The sequence below is a fragment of the Diadema antillarum genome, unplaced genomic scaffold (assembly GCF_040938485.1).
Source record: "Diadema antillarum isolate AM-2024a unplaced genomic scaffold, OU_Dant_1.0 scf00000205, whole genome shotgun sequence".
In the NCBI taxonomy this organism is placed as follows: domain Eukaryota; kingdom Metazoa; phylum Echinodermata; class Echinoidea; order Diadematoida; family Diadematidae; genus Diadema; species Diadema antillarum.
Genome location: NW_027271094.1, coordinates 1,238,100 through 1,262,500, shown reverse-complemented (window position 1 = coordinate 1,262,500; position 24,401 = coordinate 1,238,100). Strand labels below are relative to the sequence as shown.

Here is a 24,401-nt window from a genome sequence, read left to right as displayed (position 1 = left end):
TAATTTTGCGTTCATAGTATCCGTGTGATGTAATTACGGGGCTTGAGCGACGGTGTTTATTTTGGACACTTCCCAGGGGATCGCTTTTGAATGTTGACCCTTTTAACAATATAGTTAATGTAGAGCATTTTTACTTTTTGTAATTATATTGCATTTCATACAAACAAAAGGGCAATCGCTGTACAACTGTAACGACAATGTGAAGGCATGATAAATTGAAACATATTTGTGCTAAATGCTGGTGCATGTTTCCTATATTGCCCTGGGGGTTGGATGGTTTTGAACAAATCCCACTCGGTTGCCTTTGAATGTGCACCCCTTTTGACTATGGTGATTGTAAAGCAGTGTCTCTATACCATTTAAAATCATGAAAAGTAAAGTGTCTTTATTTACCACTCGGCAACGACTTTACATGCATGTACAAGTGAGTTTATTGTGGCATATAATGTATGTTTTGTTAATCTGTTTTGGGACCATGACGGTCAGGGCAGGGGTGATCTGGGCATTTCCCAAGGACTTGACAAAATAGATATTGTAAAGCAACGTCTCCTATATCACCTTAATTGCATTTTACGAAAGCGTATGTGCTACACAGGTGGAAGAGCTTTTCAGAGGCATGCATATAATCATGGAACATTTTTCGCGGTTGTACAGTGTATACTGCATGTTTTTCATTGCCTTTAGGATTAGTTTGAGCACCTCCCACAAGGTGGTCTCTGCAAGTGAACCCTTTGGACTGCATAGATATTATGGATCAATGTTATTGTTTTATCTTTACCTCGGCAGTTTTTATAGAAAAAAAAAGTGTCTTGATAATTATGGCAGGAATCCAATTCAATAGAATTCAATTCAATTTCAATTTCATTTTTCGACAAGAACAGATAGACATCACTTTCTTTGTAACAGAAAATGAGGTGCGTAAAATTATGTCGAATGAGAAGAATGTACAATGATTATAGCATCATACGATGATTATACATAATCACAAAACTCAAGTGATAGTCCTAAAACTCAAGTGATAGTCCTAAAACTCAAGGAACGACCTTTTTTTGAGACATGCACTTTTGGAACGACTGTATATACTATGATTGCGTTGATATTTGCGTTACAAAGGTCATGCATAGAGGCAATCAATGTGTGCACTTCCCATATAGTAGGCTCTCTTCGAATGATAACCACTTTAACTATGTCAGTGTAAGTAAAAATTACAGAGCAATACATCGTCTGTTGACTCCATTGAATTTCATTAAATAAAAATTTCTGGGCCAGAGGACCAGAAGGACTGTTTACAGGCATGTATCCATAGAACATATTCATGTATTTGCGCTGGTACATGATTATTGCATGTCTTAGACTGTCTTTGGGTGGGGTAATTTTGGGCACCCTCCACGTGGTTGTCTTCGTATGTGAACCATTTTCACCCTATACCAAGATATTGTAGAACAACAATTCTGCGAGAACTTCCACTGAATTTTAATGGAAATGAAATGAATAGGACGTTATGCACAGAGGTTTTTTTTTTTTTTTTTTTCCGTTTCAAACAGCTGCATTCACGTGTGTATATGTTTTGTACCGGGCCGTGAGGGTATAGGGATAAATTCGGGTACCTCCCTGCATGTGAGCCACTTTGACTGTGCACCACTTCTTAAAGATGTACACATTGTAGAAAAATGTCTCCGCTGTCAATGCCAATTGTATTTCATGGAAATAACAAAGTCTTTGCGAGACGGCGAAACGACTTTAGAATTAAATCTTGTACGCTTAGAACAACTGAAATCGTGTTGGTTGATGCATGTTTTGTAAATTAATGGTCGTGGGATAATATGCTCGACTGGGGTAACTTTGGGTACTACCCACAGGGTTTCCTTTGACTGTGCCATCTTCAATATCTCAAAACCCTCAAGGATGCAAGAGCTTAATCATCAAGATTCGAACAAACCACCCTCCAAATAGAGTTCATTCATTACAAAAATACCGTAGACAAATTATAGATGTTGACACTTGTTTAATTTCGTACTTTGATTCTACGTAATAATAATGGATAAGCTATCATTATCTGTCTGATAACAAACTCTAATCTTATAATAATAATTCATGCTAGTTTACTAATGCTGTAAAGTTTGTTTTTGGTGAAGAGAAACTGAAATATCATATTTGAACACTCTTGATATGCTCATATCGGGCACTTTGATGCATCAGAATATTCCGTTGGCTCGGAACCCTTTGCATATTATGCAAATGAGGCCCAGACTATGTACATGGTGAAATGTTTGCATCGCACTAGTGACATTGTAAACATAAGTTTCAACACTTTCGGTATTCCAATCTGAAAACTAGAAACCTAGTTTTCATGGAAATACTGTATTTTTATCATAATGGGAGCTAATTTGCATATTGTGGAAATTTAGCCACTTTGCCCCACTGGATTTCTTGGGACTTTTAGTATGGTGTTTAGGAGCCCATAAAAAGTATAGCACTGCAGTGGAATTCCTACTGTTGCAATTAGTGTTGGATGAAACCCTATTTTGACTGGACTAATGTGATCTATGACAAAATGTGTATCCGGTGTCTGTTAACAGTGCTTCATTTCTTTCAGAAATACAGTATTTGTTGTAGTAGTCCATCGAGTATAATGAGCTTGCTCTGGTATCGTACAGAAGTTCATGCAGGACCCGTTTCACCAACATTGATTTCAGTGAGATCAGTGCCACCTAGTGTTTTCAGTTTCACTTAGCAAGTCCTCGTGACTGAAACATACCAATCAGAAAAGTGAGATAGCGAGACTGAAACCAGTGAAGTGAAACTGAAACCAATGAAAAGTTTGTTGAAACACCCTACAGGACTGCAAGAAAGGAAAAGGAATGAACTAACCATTTTTATTGGGATTGGGGGCGGAGGTAGAGGAGGGTCTCATTTTATGAGAAATTGACTTAATCTATGTTCTGTGCCTAATTGACTTGAACGAAATGTCAGCTTGTGCCAAATGCAAAACAAAAAACAAAAAATCCAGCTACTGGGATGGAATATATAATATAATACACCACTAATAATGAAAATTGTGATTTCTGGACAGCTGTGTTATAATGGCTACAGGCAAGTTTGAGTGTAACCATGGTAGCTATGGTCTCTAACAGGTTAGGTCTCAACTCCAGTCAATTAAATAGCTATGAATTTGCATACATATGTAAATTTAAAATGGTGTTTAACGTTGAGAAGGTGTTGCATTTTTTTGTTTGAGAAAAACATTGTTTTTAGCATAAAGTTTCCATAGAAATGACCTAATTTGGGCGCAGTTTTTTTGAAAAAGAGGTCACAAATGTGCCCAATTTTGTTTGAAGAAAGGCAGGAAATAAGAAATGCATACACTAGAAACTTATCTCACGATTAAAGGGACTGTACAGTACTGGTTGAGGTAGGGATTCATGTTTTGAAACATTCCTAAGTGAGGTAATGAAAAGCCTCTTATGAAATATAAAAGAGCATGGAATTTTGAGAAGGATTCAACATTTGATAAAAATTGGTTTTCAAATGGCTGAGATATCCAAAAAAAAAGTGCTAATAATAAAAGGCGACATGCCACAACTTTATTAGGATCTCTTTGTTTCACCTTGTCTTTGGATATCTCAGCCATTTCAAAACCGATTTCATCTAATAATTTTTTGATACCCCTTAGAACTTCATGCTCTTTGACATCTTATTGAATGGTTTCTGAATATCTCGTAAAACGTTAAAAGCTAAATCTTCACCTCGACCAGAACTGTACACACCATTTAATGTCAGTTGTATAATAAACACTTGAGGTATCCTAAAATTCCCATTCATTTATCTGGTTTGTGGGGTGGCCATGTTGATGATGTCATTTCGGCATGTTCCGAAGCAGAACTTCTGGGTAAATTTTACTGGTAAGTTTGTTAAGACATACATGTATACTTTCAAATACAAAATTTGTTTGTTATACGATAGTTGCCAGTTGACCCCAAAATTCAGCCTCAATTCCCTGGCCTATAGACTTACAGTTGAAATCAACTACTAGTATAATAATCAATTTTAAACAGGGCCCCGGTATTACGAAATCGTATTGTTCGATTCAAGCCATTCGCATGCCCTCGATCGAAAACGTGCACCGTATACCCGAATAGTATACTAGTACTGTACTGTACTTATATGTGAACCGATTATTTTTTTCTACTCGCCCCCCCCCCCCCCAGCAGCGCGCTGCAAAAACTACTACTTAGTACCCTGACCTCAAAATTGATATGAAGATTAGTATAAATTCTGTGTGATGATTGGTATATCATTCAAAGAATTTAATACTCTTCGTTTAAATTCAACATTTAAATCATGATAAGTGAACAATTGTATCAAATATTACATTTTAAGGAGATTCTGACATTTCCATCATGCGTTGCCTTGGTAACAGTTTTTTTTTTTTTGCCACCATGGGACACACTTTGACCTGTTCATGCATTTTTTTTTAAAATTCTACCCACAAAACTGGTCTAGATGACCCACTTTATCACATCCAACTTCATTCTCATGCTTTTGGAACCAAATTATGATGACTGAAATGTTTAAATGAGATTATTCAACAATAGAGGGCGTACATCACACTCCCACATGCACATTCTTGACATGCTTGAATGTCAACTTTGGATGGCCGTAACTTTCTTATTATTTGAGCAATATCTATGAAACTTTCACATTGTATTGCATACATATTTAGTATAATTTTGAAGAATATTCAAACAAATTGAATATGTTTTGGTATGATTTAGAGATAGATAAGTTTTATGGTAAAATTGCATTTTTGCTAAAAAATGTGAAAAAAATTGTATTCTGGCCTCAAAATTAAGATGAAGGTTGGTATAACCCCCTACACATTTGGTATCATCATATAGATTATTTAATTTTCTTTAATTTGATACCACAGCCATGATAATTGAACAATTTTATCAAAGGTTACATGTATTTTTATGAGATACTGACATTTTCACCATGCGTTACCATGGAAACGGATTTTTGACCACTATGGGACACGCTTTGACCTGTTAACATTGCATTTTTGAAATCTACGCACAAAACTGGTCTAGATGAAGTAGATTAAAAAAATATATGTTTGGGGTGCATGGGAACCCCTTTCTCCTACTAGACTAAATCTCTGTTACTTTCTCAAGTCAGCAAAATGATATTAATTTTTACGGTTTGCCATGGTTAAAGATCTGAGTATAAATCAAGTATAATATTTCACACAATCTGAGCGCTTGCGCTCTTCACCAAAAACGAATCAGTCATGAAATCACCGTCAAAAGCGATTTATTAGAAAAGCGATTTATTAGAAACGATTCTTCAGAAGAGATGAATCAACAAACTAATTGGCTGGCTCGTAGTTTTATATTTGATGATGGCATGACGTATTACCCTCCAATTCTCATATAGCATTATTCACCTAGCAATATTTCCCACTTGTACACTTCAATCGAAAGGCTTTGTCAACAGAGCATGGGACAGAAATTTCGCCTCCACATCAACTTTTTAATGTAAATCTCAAGCGACCTCGAATCGCAAATATCTTACATAATAATACAGTTAATTTTGAGTAATATCCCAAACACGGTTATAATGACGTGCATCAATGAAATCATTCCAGTTTAAAAAATGTAATCGTCTGTATCCAACATGAAGAAAAAGAAAATATATCCATCCATCAGCCATTTCCATTATTATGTGCAAAAAGGAATTGGTTTTACTGCTTTGAAGAAACCCAAATATGACATTTTGAGTATGGAAACTCAAGGACTTTGTTGATCATTTACTTCCGATTGCCGTGGTATTTGCTAAATACGCAGCAATATATTGAAAGAGAGACCTTTCAATTCCCGATAAGATATCTTTCTTTTTTCTTCCTCTGGAAACATACATCGATATATATACACGAGATTGACTATTTGGAGTGTATGTGTGTGTGTGTGTGTGTGTGTGTGTGTGTGTGTGATTGAGTGTTTCAGAGAGATAAAGAGAGATTTAAAACGAGAGGGAGAGAGGGCAGATGGAAAATCATAAGATGTGTACGCGGCGAAAAAATATTTGTCGAAGTTTATGACGGCCTGTGACAGCGCTTGGAATACGATGTCATCTCTTTTTGTAAGATAATTTTGATTATGGAAAGCATCCTTGGTCTTGCAGAGTTAATGAGTATGGGAATTTATTGCTGTTCTCTTTGTCGTCATTTAATTGTTTGCTCATTTCCAAGTATGTTTTGTGCATTAAGAACTTTATTCAAGGGACAGTATAATTAAAGATTTTATCAATGCTAGCATGTCGGTGACGTGTAAGGTTATAAAGATGCAAAACAGTATGAATGAACAGCAATGCTCACTCAAGGGGCACTTGACATATGAAAGTTTACAATTCATGTTTTACTACCGCATAGCAACAGTTGTGATATTCAAAGACTGAGTGGCAGTGACCCGGAAAATTGAGGGAACTCGTTACACAAGGATGTCTCGAATAATATTACAGCAACTACTCGAACTAGAAAACACAACAGGATGCTGCGTGTGCATTTAACTTCGTTTTGTTTTTTTGTTTTTTTGAATCCCCACCCTTACGGATTTTTTCTTTTTCTAATCGTAACAAGTGTAACATATGTAAATGAGGAAATGACGTATTGCAGCGATGGGGTGTCATGCAACCATGGATATGAGGATATCATAATTTGATCAATTTCGTTGCATTTTCGTCGATCTACCGACAGTGCAAGTATCGCCGACAATGCCTCGATTTCCCCTGAGATTATTTCTTTTGCTATAGGTCACCGCTCACTGCATGTACACACAAACACAAATACAACGACGTGCACACACACACTAAAAAAAGGAACTCGTCTCTACAATAGTCCTGCGTACTCACATTCTTGTTATCTGATGTGGCCTGTACCATGGTGTCATTGAAACAGGGCTGGATGAATCTTGTCTGGTCGTTGAACTGAGTGACGATAAATACAAAAACAGGGTGGAAATGTGCAAAAACATATGAAGCAGAGATCTCGACAGGGACAGCATATCTATTAAGAGTCAGTGTTTGGTATTATCATCAAGATTTAGTCCGGCACGAGGGAAGATGTTTGCCCAGCATGTACAGGTGTCTAGAGAGAAAAACACGACACCTGCATCAATAAAACATGCCATCCGTTTCAAACACTAATAGTCCATATTCATCTCCATTCGAGTGAGTGGAATGTTGATATTCTGAGATCCCTTTATGGAGGCAGAGTATGGATTACTTTCAAATCTTACCAACTAACATTATGCATCCTCTGCCGGAGAATATTTGGACACGAAACGCGTTCTCTGAAGTTGGCATTAATTAACCTCCTGGGTTCCATAAACAGAGACGTGCATTTTGAAAATGAATAGTGCGTTTGTGCGAAGTTTAAAGAAAGAGCAAGGCACAAAATAAATCAAACATTCATGGATACTATGTATTTTCTGTCTTTCTCATACTTCAATATCCGTCTTACACGAAAGACATAATAAATCAACTTATATCATTGTAATCATTATGATGTTGTGATGACATTTTCTATCCTTATCCAAATATTTCTATCCAAATATAATTGGACTAATAGCTGTAACCAAGCTATCATACATGCACATAAATTTTCGGAATCGCTCTGAATTCTACTCCAGTCATACATTGCTTATTATGCAGGCAGCACACTGGCGGTACTTAGGTGATGAGTCACAGGGCATAAAGCGCAAAAATTGCCATGCGTCTGTATCGATTTGAATTGTCTTTAGTTTCTTTGATGACGAGCAACAAGATAAAGCAAGGCCAATATTGCTTTCATTTGTGTGAATGCAGAAGACTCACATTTACAAAGTTTTTGTTTAGTGCAGCAAATCAGCGTATGTGGATACTGCATGTATTACAAAATAAGGAGATTATGATTATTACGCAGTATAAGGTTCTCGAAGCAAACGCCTTAAAAAAGACACATTTTCCCGCGCATCATTAGGTTCAAGTTTCCATGTACTAGTAATTCGATGTATTACTGAAAACACAAAAAGAAATACAAACACAAACACAACTGAAATTCATTCTAGATCAAAAGCAAGATCCGTTCAACGGTCACATTCAAGACATGAATCGACTGCGGAAGCTTTCCCCATACAAAGGTATGGTACCCCCTGGGGAATTTTCGCGCGTAAAATGCAACACTGATCAATCGGAAGATAATGGTTCACAGTCAATCCGTAATAACCTGCAGACGAGGACAACACACGGTCTTGCAAAGGGCATGACGGTCTCTAGGCACTTATGCGTACCAGAGGTATAACACGTCAGTGTGTCACCTTTCGCACAGTAAATATTTGGAAATGCGTCACAGTTTACACGGAAATAAAAAAGGAAAGCGTCGTAAATCTGCTAAAAATAAGAATACGTGTACACCCAGAAAGGGTATCAGCTTACACTGATGACGTTGACGAAATCGTTGTCGCCGAACGTGTCCAGAATCTTCTTGATGGCGTACTTGGCGATCTCGACGTAGAGACCCGTCATGCTACCACTGACGTCGACAAGAATGACGACGTCTTTGGAGGAGGTGGCGCCCTCAACGTACCTGGAGAGATAGGTGTGATTTTTAAGAAAATGAATGATTGCTAATTAGAGTATATCAAAACTAGAGACTAACTAATATGTATTACCCTACATAACACTAACTATAGCTAATGCAATCCAGAATCCACCTATAAAGTTTTATTTTATGGGATGGAGAAAAAAAATATTACTAGGTCTTCAGTAGATATGAAATAATTGACACGAACACATTGGTAATGTCAATGGACGCTTGACCTGTTAGATGAACAAGTATTTGGGTGCAAGATTTCACGGAATTCCTTCCAGTCAGTATTCCTTATTTCACTTGTTTTTGTTTTTGTTTTTTTGCTTTTTCTTACACAAACCTTGCAGTAATGGTTTAACGGTAACTCTCATTTATTGGAGGGGGAGGCTATCTTGATTTGTGTTCTTCATTGTTGTGAAAAGGAGTCCAGACAAAGCTCAAAATGAATTTTCATATTCTGTTCATGAAAAAACAAACAAAATCGAGGGACGTCCAAATTGATAGAGCCACACGTGATTGTTCAGCAAAGCCTAAAATCAAATGTGCATTCGACTTTCGCGCAGGCAAATTGTCATGCGTGACACTATGGAGCAAATTATTATCATGAATGCGCAAGTACATTTTGGAAGGGTCTTTAGTGCGGTGAATCGTCACAAGTGTGTTAATTGGTGACCGGCCATTACACTTACACTGCAATTCTCATGACTCAATTGTGGAATAATATTGAATGCATAAAGTTTATGAACGTCATGACATCTTCTGGGTCATCTGCATGATGAGTGCTCATTGTATTTTTCTATACATTGTGAGCATAACATTTTGAACATTGGAATTTTAATTGGAAAATAAATATGACGTCCTCAAACTTCATCCCATAGCACAGAACGTAAAGTGGATTTTTTTTTTCACTAACTAGTTTTCGGAAATAGGAGAACAAAATGAAAGGAAGGAATGCATAGCGCAGCTGGATACCATGATGCTTTCGCTCAGGATAGATTGCCTTGTATCACTCCCATACAGCGCCGAGATCCGAGACGAGAATTGCATCGCATTTTGGTCTCATCGGTGAAAGGCTAGCTGAGATCCCCTGTCAACTCATTGGAAATGCAGCGATCGATCATGGAAAGATTTCGATGGGATGGGGGCGCGGGTGGGGGTGAGGAAAATGGGGTTAGGGACGGGGGGAAGGCGGAGAGGGAGGGGCGTACGGGGAACCATTAATTTAGGCATATGCCCGCTGTGTAGACGAGGGATCTACCATGCACCGCACAGTGCATGCATTATCGAGGATGAGTTGAGTAGAGGGAACTCGCAGAGAAAGCGACTCTGCAGATGCAGTGCAGAAGTAGATGAACACAGGGAAGAACATTTTAATCGTTTTCATCGAAGTACACTTTGTATTCCACGAGAATCTATCAGCTCGGCTCCACCTTGCATACATAAAATGAAGTCTAATTGCACGATAACCTACGGTACAATATACAAAAATACTAGATCTAATTTTTAAGTGATGCCCTGGGGGTATTTCATCAAGTGTTTTTGTCAGTGATTTTAACTGACAAATTTGCTTTCACCCAATCAAATGCAAGGATTTCAGTAGCTTAAAACAATTGTCAATGACTGACAAGTTTCATGTAACACTGCCCTGAGATATCATTTGCTTGCCTGGATCGACGCATGAAACGGAAGAGTAGAATCCAAGCAAGTCTGGAACTATGAACTTTGTACCTCCTTAGATGTTCTTCAAAACGCAAAATCATTTAGGGAATGAATTACTGAAGTCGCGCCAACTGTCTGCACTGCGATTTCCAGTGATTATTCCCTAACATGCGTCCCAAACACTATCACAATCTATATAAGACCACATTATTTTCAAATATATCGCATACATTAGGACCGTAATCAATAACAGTCTGAAATCAATATTGGCAAGCAAACCGATCATACGATGCGAAAATGTAATCACTGTCTCGTTTTCCCGAGGGAGGGATAAAAAAAAATATCTGGCTGATGAAAACAATGTTGTTTATGGCACGTATCTACCAAAGCCGCTTAGCTGCATAAACCAGAATCCCCGACCGACAGCCATCTAAAGACAAGGCACGAATATAATATCCGTGCATGGATACCAGGTTGTTGGTTTTTTTTTTTTGTTTTTTTTTTTTGGGGGGGGGGGGGACAGAAACTAAATGATGTGAAATTTTTAAAACTAAATCTCGCTCAAAAATCTACTTACTTACGTAGAGTGTGGCACTTTGTTTTCCTTTGCTTGTTCATCCCGACAAAAATTCAATTACGCATCTATTACATTGCCTACACTCATGATAGAATACGTGACTATAATATTCTTTTTATGTTGAGGGCGTCACTCGGTAATGCAGAGTGCTAACGGATGGGGATCAGGTAAAAAGGCGAACAGTAGTCAACTTCCAAATCCTGAGCATCGCTCGGATGAGTGTGTGTGGTTCTGCTTTGATTGAAAATTACGTTTGTCGATATTTCAACATGATGCAACCTATATTCCTATCGATTACTTTAGTCCTTGAATTCTAAGAATGTAGTGATACCAAACATGAATGTGGTCGAGATACACGCCATTCTGTTCGCTACTCATTTGTAATCAATGTTCAATTTATGGTGTAGGTTATCATTTCGCTCTACTTGCTTCCTTCGTCTAGACTGGAACCACATAGGAAGCGATGTTGTCACTGTGTATGTGACTAGCCCAGTCATCTCAGGGTCAGGGCTGCCTTATGAGTGTGGCCCCCATCTTTCGCCTTCAGTGTCTGGATGCGATGCATTATTGAGGGTCTCATTTTCATTTCATTTTCCACCTCGGGGTGAGGCTAGTAAGATGACGAGTGAAGGCTTGTAAGTTTTCTTTCTTTCTCGCATTCTCCCTATCGCTTTCTCACTCTCTCTCTCTCTCTCTCTCTCTCTCTCTCTCTCTCACTCACTCACAATCTATCTATCTATTATCTGTCTGCCTATCTTTCTGTCTACCTCTATCTTTCTATCTATCTACAGATCTATCTATCTATCTACTAGTCTATGTCCATATTCCTATCTAATTAGCTAGTCTGCATGCCCCTTCTCATTATCTCGTAGTTGAAATGGTCGTTCCATATCACACGGCTCTTTGCTGTATACTAGTGAGTGATATATTATATATTATATATCTATCTATTTGTCTGTCTGTCATGTCTACCTACCTATAGCTATATATCTATCTGTTTTAAAACTGTGAACCAGGGGCCTATTTCACAAAGAATCTAAGTCGATCTTAAAATTTAAGATTGACTAAAAATTAAGGTATGCTGTGTGTGTCTTCAAGGTTGCTCAACTTTCTAATGAAAATGAATATTTTAGAGACTTATTTCATGTAGCCATTGATAATACAAGATGAAATGAATAACAAAGGAATTATTCTGTAAATATTAATGACAATTTGAAGTGGATGGTCAAAGGCTAATGAATTTGGGCAGGGAAACCAGTGGCATATCATAATTGTAGTCAATCTTAAATTTTAAGATCGACTTATATTCTTTGTGAAACACGCCCCAGATTCATTACATGCTCATTGTTCACACGTATAACTTCCATGTGTGTGAACAAGGTCGTCTCAAGTTGTATTGACGGCTTAAAGTTACGTAATACATAATATATACATGTATATATATATATATATATATATATATATATATATATATATATGTATATATATACATGTATATATATATATATATATATATATATATATATGTGTGTTTGTTTGTTTGTGTGTGTGTGTATACACGCTGTATTAATTTACCTCCATCACTGCCGTTGAATGTATTCAACAACATTCCATCACTAATCTGAAGGTCATTTTTTTTTTGTAATCTGACAATGCACGAGAGATACACAATATTTCTGATGTACATGTTTTGGTGCTCATGATGTGGATACATCTGATACCACAGAATTAACAGAATATCGATCTATTGCATTACGTTTTACAGATGAGACCGGGCGTGGTGCTATATTTTCTTAACTATTAGATATAGGTAGAAGTGACAGTGCTCTTTTGGTCTTGTTAAATTTGCAGTTCACACTGATAATAGTACCTAGTAAGTATTATTGAATTTTGTGCTGTGTGCGTGTGCTTGTGCGGTTCTTGGGTGTATGCATGCATGCATGCGTGTATATATATATATATATATATATATATATGTATTACGTAGGGGATGTAGGGGGTGTATAGATGTATGCATGTGTTCATACGTGTGTATGTTCGTACAAAGGGATATATGTATGTATGTATGTATGTATGTATGTATGTATGTATATGAGTTTGTTTATGTATTTGTGTTTTTGTGTTTATTGTAATAAATAAACCATCGCCAAAAACAGCTATTGCACCACTGCATGAACATTAAGTATAGTCCGCAGTCGCATCCAAGGTAATGAAAATTACCATGAGAACCACAACACTTCACCGCACTGGGACATTCTGTGCATCACCCATTATTAGCTCACAAATGATTGATTGGCGCGATCGGTCGCCAGGATGGGAAAATGACAAATTAAAACTGAATGTGTGAAAGGAGTGCACTAAAAATGTTTCTCTGTGGCTAATCACCATTCGTTTGACGCTCTCTACAATACTGCGTCCTTGAAACGACAGCTTTGCGTCTACCCTTACACATGGGCGCTATGAAAATATCAACTATTAATGATCGAATAGGTCATACTGAAAACTGGCAATATTTGGATATCGCGATGCAGACTAGAGTAGACATTCGCAAATGGTGCATGGAAATTATAGCTTACAGCTGGAAATGATATCCCTAAGATAATATTCATCATGAGTGGTGTGTGTGTGTGCGTGTGTGTGTGTATGTGTATGTGTGTGTATGTGTGTGTATTTGTGTGTGTGTGTGTGTGTGTGTGTGTGTGTGTGTGTGTAAAGGAATAAAGGCGAAAATCGAAAAATGCATATATGTGTGAGTAATAAATGAAGTGTTAAGATACAGGAAAAGAGGTGGGAAACATTATGTCACCGGTATGTACATGTGTGTAAATGACAGGCGCAACAGACACGGTCCGGCAGACAAAGAAGCCCTACACTCGTCCCTTGATTAATTCAGGGAGGTGCTAGAGAAGGAGAGACAACTACTGCTCTCCTTTGAAGTCATGCGCGGCACCGCCGATAAATTATGCGTTCAACTACAGGTGTTACCCATGTGCTTTGACAAAAGAGAGCATCAGTAATCGGGACTAGCGCTCTCACATCTAGAAAAATACTTGCCCCTGCTGCAATTCGCTCTCTTTCTTTCAATGTGATGGCAACAACGAATTTGTGTACCTTGAATTGGAGCAGCGAATCAAAATGCAGTGTAAAACTTACAATTTTAACAGCAAATTGTTTAAAAGCACGCTGGAACACGCTTTAGCGGAGTACTTTATTTGAAAGATCAAAATATCCCAGATTAAAAGATTAAAAAACTAACATGCGGAAATGTGCGCATTATTGAATAATATTAGGTTTTTAAGAGGGTCTAATCTTCATTTCATTTCGATTTGCGCATTACGAAGAAACTAGAAATACATGTTTATAATATTGAATTCTTTCCTAAACTATTCTAAATCAATTCGAGTATTTCACTTAAAATTTTACGGTGATATAAAGCTTGTAATTCAACGAAAGGTGAAATGCATTCTTCGTCTCCGAACTTCGTCTTGCAACTAGTGCGGTGCCGAGCACGACTTCAAAGCGTAGTGGAATGCTAGACATCCCATTGTAACGCCTTGAACCCAAACACGTGTTTGCATGAATTACGAAGAGTTGCCACTCCATCTCTGTAACATCTCCCTGGTCAGAGGGTGATGCATATCGTGTCATTGTACTTGTAACAGTTTGTGTGCACGCGTGTATCTGTGTGTTTTATAATAAGACGAGTGCTTGCTGCATACCGTTTGAGCGCTTGATTCGCAGTTACTTGGTAGGCCTATTTTATCACTTGATGGAAAATACATGAAATGTTAGAGTCACTTTTTACCATTGGGAGCAGGAATTTAAAAAAAAAATGTCAGAGTTATCACATTTGATGCATTTAGTGTAGGTCAGTTGTATCACAAAACTTCCTATACCATAAGCATTTCGCAATGAAGCCTAAAATATAAGGAGATATTCATATTTTTCTCAACAATCCATCACTGTAGACGGCTTATTCTAGAAACGATTTTGATAAAACTATCGTTCATATTTTGAATATTTAGCAATATTTAGTATTGATTATACTGATTATCATTTTTCCGTTTGTTGTTTCTATCCCTAACTCACACTTTGGAACTATTTTGAAGCACGAAAGCTGGGTTTTTGTTTCATCTGCAAATTATAGATAGTACCTATAAGTTAGTGTGCGATTCGTACAAAACGCTGTCATGTCATTCATGATTATGAAAGAAGACGTTTGTGCTCTCAGATATTCCCCTGTTACCACATCGGAGTAATAATGAAAAATGACAAACTTGCTAAAAACATTTTCCATGCTTGTAGCTTATAGGCATTATTCACCATTTGCAGGTGAAACTTAAACCCAGCTTTAGTGCTTCAAAATAGTTCTAAAATGTGAGTTAGGGGGGTAGAAACAACCAATTTAAAAAAAAATATTCCGTAGGCCTATAACCAATGTTAAGTATTGTTGAATACAAAAATGTGAACAATAGTTAAAATATTTTTTTTTTGGAATAAATCGTCTACAGTTATGACTTATTAAGAAAAATGGTGATATCTCCTTATATTTTAGGCTTTACTGTGAATTTTTTACATGGTATGATGTTTTTGTGATACAACTGACCTACAGAGTGTTAAGTCATATGCATTATTTAATCAAATGTGATAACACGAACGTTTTGGGTTTTTTTTTTTCATCACTGCTTCCAATGGTAAACAGTACCTGTAATTAGATATAATGATTCTCAGTTACAATGAAATCAAAATAAGAGATAAACTGTAGGTTGGGGATTCTTTTCTTCAACAACATAACGAGTTGAAGAAGCTACTCCCAAGACGTAATAGAAGAGCCATGACCCAGAAAAGCATGTGAATATGCACGAACGTTGTACGTAATCACATCAACACCCGGGGCATACACGTGCATTCCTTGTGCACACTCACGCACGGCGAATGCCCGCAGTATACGTGTTGAAGAATTGGAACGTGGAATATCGGAATACAATATGAGACGATTCTCCCCGGTACGTGAACATGTGCAAAACCTGATCGTATGCTGCTTGGCGTCAGTGCCAGCTTTCGAATATTGTGAATTACAATTATGCTAGTTGCATTTTATCTCGATGTACTGAATGGTAGGTAGTATGGTGTGCATTGAAACGTTTCTTTGGTCGCCTTCTGCGAAGCCATTGCGTTGTAATTCATCAAGGAATTGAAGTTGACCAGAAGCACCCGAGGTCTACATTTCTGGCACCGACGATTAACAGTGGACATGCACATTTATCTCTTACAGAATGAAGAGAGATTGAAAAAGTTAAGTATTCGTGAGGCCCTTTATCATATTGAAAGAGAAACATATAAATGATATAATCGCGTATAGATAGTATGTCACTCACCAATGTAAATCAAATTCGATATCAATTCCAACTTTTGGAAAAAAAATTATACTTAGTGATTAGTAGTCACTTTGCATAAACAATCTCAGTTTTGCCTTTAATTCGTTTATCTGATCTCAGTAACACTGATATTCAACGACGAAAAAAAGAAAAGAAATTAACACTGAACAAAATGAAACATAGAATAGCAATCTATTTATTAGTCTTAGTTGCTCGATCTCGGCCCACCAGGCGATATGCTTAGTGAAAGTTTGGTGGCCTGACATCACTTTTTAGTGGTCCTGGGCCACAGGGCCGCCATTAATGTTGAGCTGTGGATAAACACCAGCCACATACCTCTCACAAAACATTAAACATGTAGATATTCTTACCATCCTCTGACCCGGCAGTCATACAGATCAAGGTTCTGATGATTGAGCGGCCACTTGTAGCCTACAACGGCACAAACATAATGAAAAAAAATACAGTTATTCACCTCGCAAGTTAGGTGCCTAGACACTAATGAGGATAATCATTAAGGCCTTTTGCTCAACTAGGGTAGCCTTTTCAGTGTTTAAAATAGCACGGGTATCCCAAAGGGACCTCTCATTAATAATAAATGCATTACCCCATACCAGCCTTCCCAGGTACCTTGGCTCAAGAGGGGTGAACATCTCCTCCAGGAATTTTCGCATGTGGCAGGGTTTGAAGACTGAATCTATAATCGTTGATTATAGAGTCCAGAGCTTTCTCCACTATTACCACAAGCAATCCCCCTCGCAATGTAAACGCACCAAGGTTGGGACTAATGTGTTAAATAAAAGAAAATCGGCACCGTGAGACTGAACGGAATGTCACACACTACATAGGGCTGTTGCTGGACGAAAAATAGTAGCAACAGCATCTTCCTAATTGATATGGTATAGAATATTAGCTTCAGTACGTAAGGCAGCTAAAATTCTAACATATTCCAGTTAGTTTACAAATGAAATTACAACTTTGATTTTTCCTATAGGCACTTCGTATCATTTCGGAGAGTCTGTATTATTGTTCCTGAAGGACCTTTGTATAAACGCTGCAACGGAATAACGAGTGTCTGTGGTCTATTTGAATTTCTGCCCAAATAAGGGAAATGAGCTTGGATTTGGCGAAAGCATCAAAGTCATCTTTCATTTACAAACGACGGCATGATTGATATCAACGCAAGGGTTGAAAGAAGGCTACCGCCTGTAGATACTTCCAATGTTTACGACGTTGCCTCAAATGAACCGGAGCAAGCCATACATCGAACTCACCCCAGATGTTATCGGTTTCTTCCACCCCTGTCCGCTGAAATTCCCCTATTTTTAGCCCGGCCTGGCAGCGAAAAGAAACCGTAATGAAAACACTCTCTCCCGCCACTTCGGATTCCTTCTGACATGTTTTATTCATCAATTTAGGAACGACTACCATTTGGGAACCACGAATCTAGATAAGCCGTGAGGCTGCGATTATATAAACTTAGCTTTCCTCCTCTTCCGCTCTCTCGCCTATTCTTTATTGTTTGTCGTATTTCCTTTTTTACTTGCCTTCTTTCCGAGATCTCCATATCCTAAACTGAGTCAACGTTTACTGAAGGGGGTCGTTTGATGAATTGCCAGAAACGGTTTACTTTGCAGTCGCAAGTCAATCTCGACACCTTTACAAAGTATGTGTGCAGATAAGACAACACTTTCCCAACAAGTCAAGGTCGTATCTATCCACTCAAGAGTACGAGGTGGCTCCACCTATTGCCTTTAGTTAAATAATGATATATCTGAAGAGTGTGACTTACAAATAAGACATGCTATAGCCACTTCCTCTTCTTCGAAAGCGAGAGTTGGAGGGCAAAATAACATCAGGAGATGAAAATCTAGATTGGCATTTGGCGCTTGTTTATATCGAGAAGACTGCCCCAGGAACGCGTTCAATTGCTTTGGATGTTTGTGCGCCATCCTGTAATACCACAAACACTTGTGCTTGTATATGGATGCATTTTTATGGCAATTTACCTGCATTGTTTTGACCTCCGCTTTGACAATATATATATATATATATGTATATATATATATACATATATGTATATATATATATGATTCCCACTGTTCTATCTTATGAACGATCCCATCTTTTTTTCCCCTATAAACGACCCAGTGTCCACATCTCCGGTACATTCATATCTTACGCAGATAGCACACGTCCTGTCCCGCCAGCCAGGCGCCATCGCGTACCGCTTTCAGCGGCAGGTGCGTTATATGTCAGGCGAGCTCTAAAGGGTGAGTGTCCCATAGATGGGTATCTGATATACCATGCCCTGTCTCCTTGGACTAAATCACTCACTCAGAGAGGGGTGACAGTGCTCAGTGGATAAACATCCAACCGCAAATTCTGCGCAAGAACCCATACCCACCATCTTGCTGAACACAATGTTGTACAATGTACAGTGAAAACCACGACGACGTGGTGATGGTGCTCTCTAATTGATAAGCTATGACAAAGGTACTGATTATGAAATTCAGACTTCTTGCTTGGATTGCTTATCCATATCCGATCTCATTACGGCTTTCAGCGTAGAACTCTTAGGTCGTGACCTATCTTCTTCACATCGCACCATGGAAGCTATAACACGTTCTCAAGACTTATCATACAGAGAGGATTGTGTTGAAGATTATCATTCACAACTTCAACAACAAACAGAAGGTACATTTCAAACATGATTGCATAAATGCATGAATAGGTAAATTGATGAAAACATCCAAGTGTAGATCAGTAGTAAGAGTAAGAGTAAAATCAATGACTGAATATGATAAAAGACAAAATATTATTAGGCATATACCAACGAGAAACCAATGGGATTGGTCTTGACCAAGAATATACGAAACATATTACGTCAGACAAGACATTGACAACGTATTATCGCACGGTACTTGATTGTATCCTTGGTGAATTCTTGACGTACTTTGCTCAGATTGGAATGTTAAGTGTGACGTACCTGGATAGACCCTGAAGTAACCAGTCTTGCTCCCAAAGTACTGCCACGTCAGCGTTGGATCGTGCTGGTAGTTATCGAGGTACACCTCATTCAGGGTCTCCGTTGCTTCGATGCTGTTTAGAATCCCCGCCCCTGAATAGGGTTAAAGTGCGAAACGCACACGTACGTGATTCGGCAAGCGCTGAGTGAGTTAAAGTGGCCGGTTCCACTTTGAATGTTAGCAATTAAGATTCAGTCGCTGTCCATGCTACTAAATGACAGGATTGTATCTACGTCACGCTTGTTTTTAACATCTCTTGATTCTACGAATATTCTCTTCTTTACTCGGTTAAGAAACGCATTATACATGACGTACTTTCCAACCTCTGGGCCCATTTTATCCAAACTTATAATTGAGTATAAGTCCTGGAAATCAATGATAACTCTCGCTTGATAAAACAGGGCCCTGTAACACTTATGTATACATTGCTTGCGTAAACCATTTATCTGAGTTACCGGCTAGAAGTTTCTGTATAATATCATGACGTCAGTTATTTTCACGTGTACTGGTAATACAGACGCATTTGTGCTTTCTTCTATCCTTTCCACTTTAAAACGAATTAGTTCTGACGTGTTTAATAGGGGGAAAGTTAGTTTGATCACGGAGCTTCTATACACAGTGTAAAACTCCATGGTTTGATTGAACGAAGGGACAACTTTCGTTGATATGTCTTTTCACGTTCCCTGCACGTTCTCACAATTAGGTTTGATATAGACACACAACTAATGCACTCCATATTGGCACTGTCTTTCTCTGCCGTTGATATCCATGGTTTCATCTTTGGATAGCCCATACATTATCACTGAACGTGTCTCGACAGAGGTCCCTACAATCACATTACATTATTGATAAGTTGTCCAGTCTTAACAGGTTATGGTTTCTTCATAAAATTAATATGATATTAGAAGAGTTTGGTCATTTCTTCCTCTTGCTTTTTAATTTCTTTTTGATCGTGCCAGGCTCTCCTTGTTCCACGAGCATACCAAGATTTAATTGTGTATGTTGTATTCTTTTATCACACTTCATACAAGTCATAAGTATAATGTCTATATAGTATCCACGGGTGAGTGCATTTTTTTTCTTTTCGAAATACCATTTCGTTGAAGATATTCCATATTATACATAAATGACTAAGTAGTGTAGGTTATAAGCAACCTGAATCAAATCATTGACATGTATTACAGAGACTTTCCACACAGTATTCCATCCCCAAGGGAATAAAAGAACCTGTAAACAGTCAAAACGAAAACAGACAAAAACATTGTTAAGCTGTCTAGAAGAAATCAATGTGATTTAAAGCATTAGACAAACAAATCACGAGCGGTAAGAAAGGCCCTATAGATGCAACGAACCCCTTAACCTTTTCCAAATCTCTCTCGAGAGTAGAATAGTGCCTCTGCCACTGCTAAAATTTACGAGTCTCTTTGCTTGCCACTCGACACTCATCCTTCATAGGGTCTGACGAAGGGAGGGAAGAACTCAAAAACCTTTTTTTTTCTCCGCCAAGCCCGAGTCAACCGTACGAACAAGAAGGATTTATCGAGCCCCGTGTCCAATTAGCGTTCTAATTTCAGATGCTCCTGACAATATTTCCCCAACTCTCAATCTATTCCATTAAGCCGTCAAAATGGAGAGGGGAGGTCGTTCGATTCAAAGGCGGCGTAGTGGGTTCGAAGAGGCATTGTTGCTAGTTGACAGTCATTTTCATTTTACATTACCGAGGTGACCCCCACATGCAAAGCACTCTCATTTTCTGCGAAATTGCATCTGTCGCTCTCAATTGCTGTTCGAACGTCGCGTTTCATATCTCATGTCAAACTGTATTCTAGTCAGGTGGTGTGACAAGGCAAAGTTGACTGTGCTCCCCATATCATAAAGCGAATTGCCTTGGCATACCACAATGCGACAACAGTAGAGTTTGGTGTTATAATTCTCTTTGCGCTAGAAGGGATCACTACAAGCTTCAAATGATCTACGTTGGTGGGGAGAAAGTGACGATACGTCGTATAAGAACCAAAACCTGAATGCATTATCGTAGGAGACCGAGACTGTCTCTTTGTTGTCCCCGTGATTTGTTTATGACACAGGAGCGATCATAACATCACTAATTCGTCAAAGCAAGGAGCTTACTTGTGTTCGAAACTCCTCGGTCTAATAATGTGAACTCACAAATTGTAGATTCAATATCTTTCTTGGTCTATCTCTGATTTGATGAGATTGCTCTCATTTTCTTTATCAATTTTACTCATTTCAGAAATAACCAAGCTGAATTTGGAAAGGAAATGCAAACTAAGTGCCATCTATCTCTCATGCATTTAAAAGTTGCCACGACAAAACTGTCATGTCCGTATACATTCCTAGGGAAGCTGTAATAATATATGTCGTGTCAGAGCATGAATGTGAAACGCTCAAACTATGATGCATCATCGCATCTGAGCAGTTTTCAAATTCAGACAATACAATACACGTTGAGTAATGAAAACTTGCATCGTCATAATATATGCAAACAATGGGTGACCATGGGAATGACAATGATAAGCAATTGTCTTATAAACCAGGATAGTGTAAATAGTGATTCACCAGATGGAACATCCATTTTAAATTCTCCAGTATTGCCGTCACCTGTCGATAAACCTGGTTCTTATTGACATGGATTCCGACCTAAGACCTTCTGATTAAAAAACGAACGAACAAACAAATGACAGATATTCAACGAATTGATTATCTTCAGTTACAGAAAAAATATTCTAGTCCTTCAAAGTAAACTCTAAATACACTTAACATCTATGTTATGACAAATTATTTTCCCCTTCAACTAAAGACTGTTATGCAACCCTGCTTGCTGATTCATCAACTAAAAAGAGTACCGCTTTATCGACATGAATGCTTACGATCATAATTCAAGGAAGTGCGTTACGTATTACAATTATATATATGGAAATCACATAGATGTATCTCTAAATGAATTCTTGAATGCAGCTGGTTTCAAATATAAGGTGATGATCAAGATGATTATAATTATGCCAGAGGCAAGCACCATCGGTGGGCAAAATCTTACCGGTTAAGGCGCAGTAGAGAGGGAGAAAATGCGGCCAGCCATACTTTAATATGTTAACATCTGGGTCAAGTAGTCAAACACGTGGAGGATTAGCAAGTAGCAAATCTGTCATTTGAGTAATGAACTCTGAATCCTCGAAGACCGTCAGAAGCATGCACAGCTTTGATCATGTTCAGCTCTTGATTACGTGTCCGGGAACAGAGTGCCGCAAAGACAAACAGGAGATGTGGACACGACAGACAGCGAACAGTCGTGATGATGGTGATGATGAGGATGATGAGGATGATAATGATGGAGATGATGATGATGATGGTGATGATGATGATGATGGTGATGATGAGGATGATGAGGATGATGAGGATGATAATGATGGAGATGATGATGATGATGGTGATGATGATGATGGTGATGATGATGATGATGATGGTGATGATGGTGATGGTGATGATGATGATGATGTTGATGATGAGGATGATGGTGATGATGATGATGATGATGTTGATGATGATGATGATGGTGATGATGAGGATGATGAGGATGATGAGGATGATAATGATGGAGATGATGATGATGGAGATGATGATGATGATGGTGGTGATGATGATGATGATGGTGATGATGATGATAATGATGGTGATGATGATGATGATGGTGATGATGAGGATGAATGTGATGATGATGATGGTGATGACGATAATGACGATGATGATGATGGTGATGATGGTGATAATAATGACGAATACGTATAACCATTTTTGACATTAATTTGTAAGTTAAGTGAATGTTGGAATTTCAAGGTTCTATACGGCTGTTGGATGTTTTGACGCATTTGAAAAATTCACATGCTCTGAACAGATCTTTAAAACGATGATTAATTCATAATTCACATAAATAGTCTAAATCAAATCTAAGGTTTAAACTTATTCGACGGATTCAAACAGAGCTTTAGATTAACTACAGACTCACACAACCTCTGTGAATTTCAATCGTTGTGTTTAACCCTTTTCCCTACTAGTTTCCTGACGTTTAGTGCAGTAAATTTGCTCACGGTAGTGAAAGGGTTAATGGACATAGCTGTGCCTGTTAGAATAGCTGCAATGAGCTTGAGTGCTGACTAAGCAGCACCATTGACTAACCTTGATTAAAGACATTAGTCGGCACTTGTACAGTCGAGATCGTGATGTTGATCGGGATGTCATCGAAGTGGCTGTCCGGAGTCACGTCGAGCTGCTTGCGGAGGGCGTCTTCAGGATCATCGCCGGACGATGACGCATTTGTATTTACGAGCACTCCATTATAGTAGGTGTACTGTAGATAGAGGGTAATCCTTGACAGTGTCAGTCATTCTTTCGTTAAAGATTTCATGTCTTAAAAAAAGAACAACTTCACTTATACTCGTCACCATGTTCTTAGATTTATAAAACCCTGTTTTTTTTTCCCTTCACCCAACGACAAATAAACATCTAAATGAAATCAACAAGAAAAAGACAGTACAACCAAGCCCAAACACTGGTTACTGTTGAAACGGTTACCATTGGTTGTAAAGACGTTATGTAACAGAAAAATAATGCGAAAAGTAAATACACAGACGCTTTTCTTCCTTACCTTACAAAGTTACAAATGAAAGTCACGCACGCTGGCGGTAAAGAGCAGAGGTCAGCGTCTGTTATCTACTGCTATTCATACAAGTTGATGACGTAGAAACGTGAAATATGACCTTGAATTGAGAGAAGGGCGAACATATTCCCTTTGAAAATCTTTCCCTCTCTCTCTCCCTCTCTTCATGATATACTTCGCTATTTGTTACAAACAGAGAGATATTACCTCTATACACACATACCATAAATGAGTATTTGTATTACAATCATACACATGCAGTGCCCGATATGGGTATAGCATCTTCATGGTATAAGCATGGAGCTGCAGCTCCGTGGTATACTAGTGAGGCATGGCATGTCAGTTGGTCGTTGAGACATGAGAGGCCTAACCGAGTGTTGATTTCTCCTCACACTATAGCCTTGCAACGAAGCGTATAGATGTAAACGTTTGCAAGTCTTGTTAATGTACCTTCACT

General features: G+C 38.2%; 1 protein-coding gene across 2 annotated transcripts in view; it reads right to left on the bottom strand.

The window, feature by feature from the left end:
- Nucleotides 1-24,401, bottom strand: part of LOC139724000 (voltage-dependent calcium channel subunit alpha-2/delta-3-like) — a 70,729-nt gene that overhangs the window by 28,968 nt on the left and 17,360 nt on the right. For both annotated transcript variants that reach the window (XM_071635198.1, XM_071635199.1), the window contains exons 3-7: nt 23,464-23,635; nt 19,230-19,361; nt 16,612-16,672; nt 8,473-8,623; nt 6,910-6,984 (exon numbers count right to left, since the gene is read on the bottom strand). In XM_071635198.1, coding sequence (XP_071491299.1) covers nt 6,910-6,984; nt 8,473-8,623; nt 16,612-16,672; nt 19,230-19,361; nt 23,464-23,635 — 591 coding nt within the window. The remainder of the gene's footprint in view (nt 1-6,909; nt 6,985-8,472; nt 8,624-16,611; nt 16,673-19,229; nt 19,362-23,463; nt 23,636-24,401) is intronic.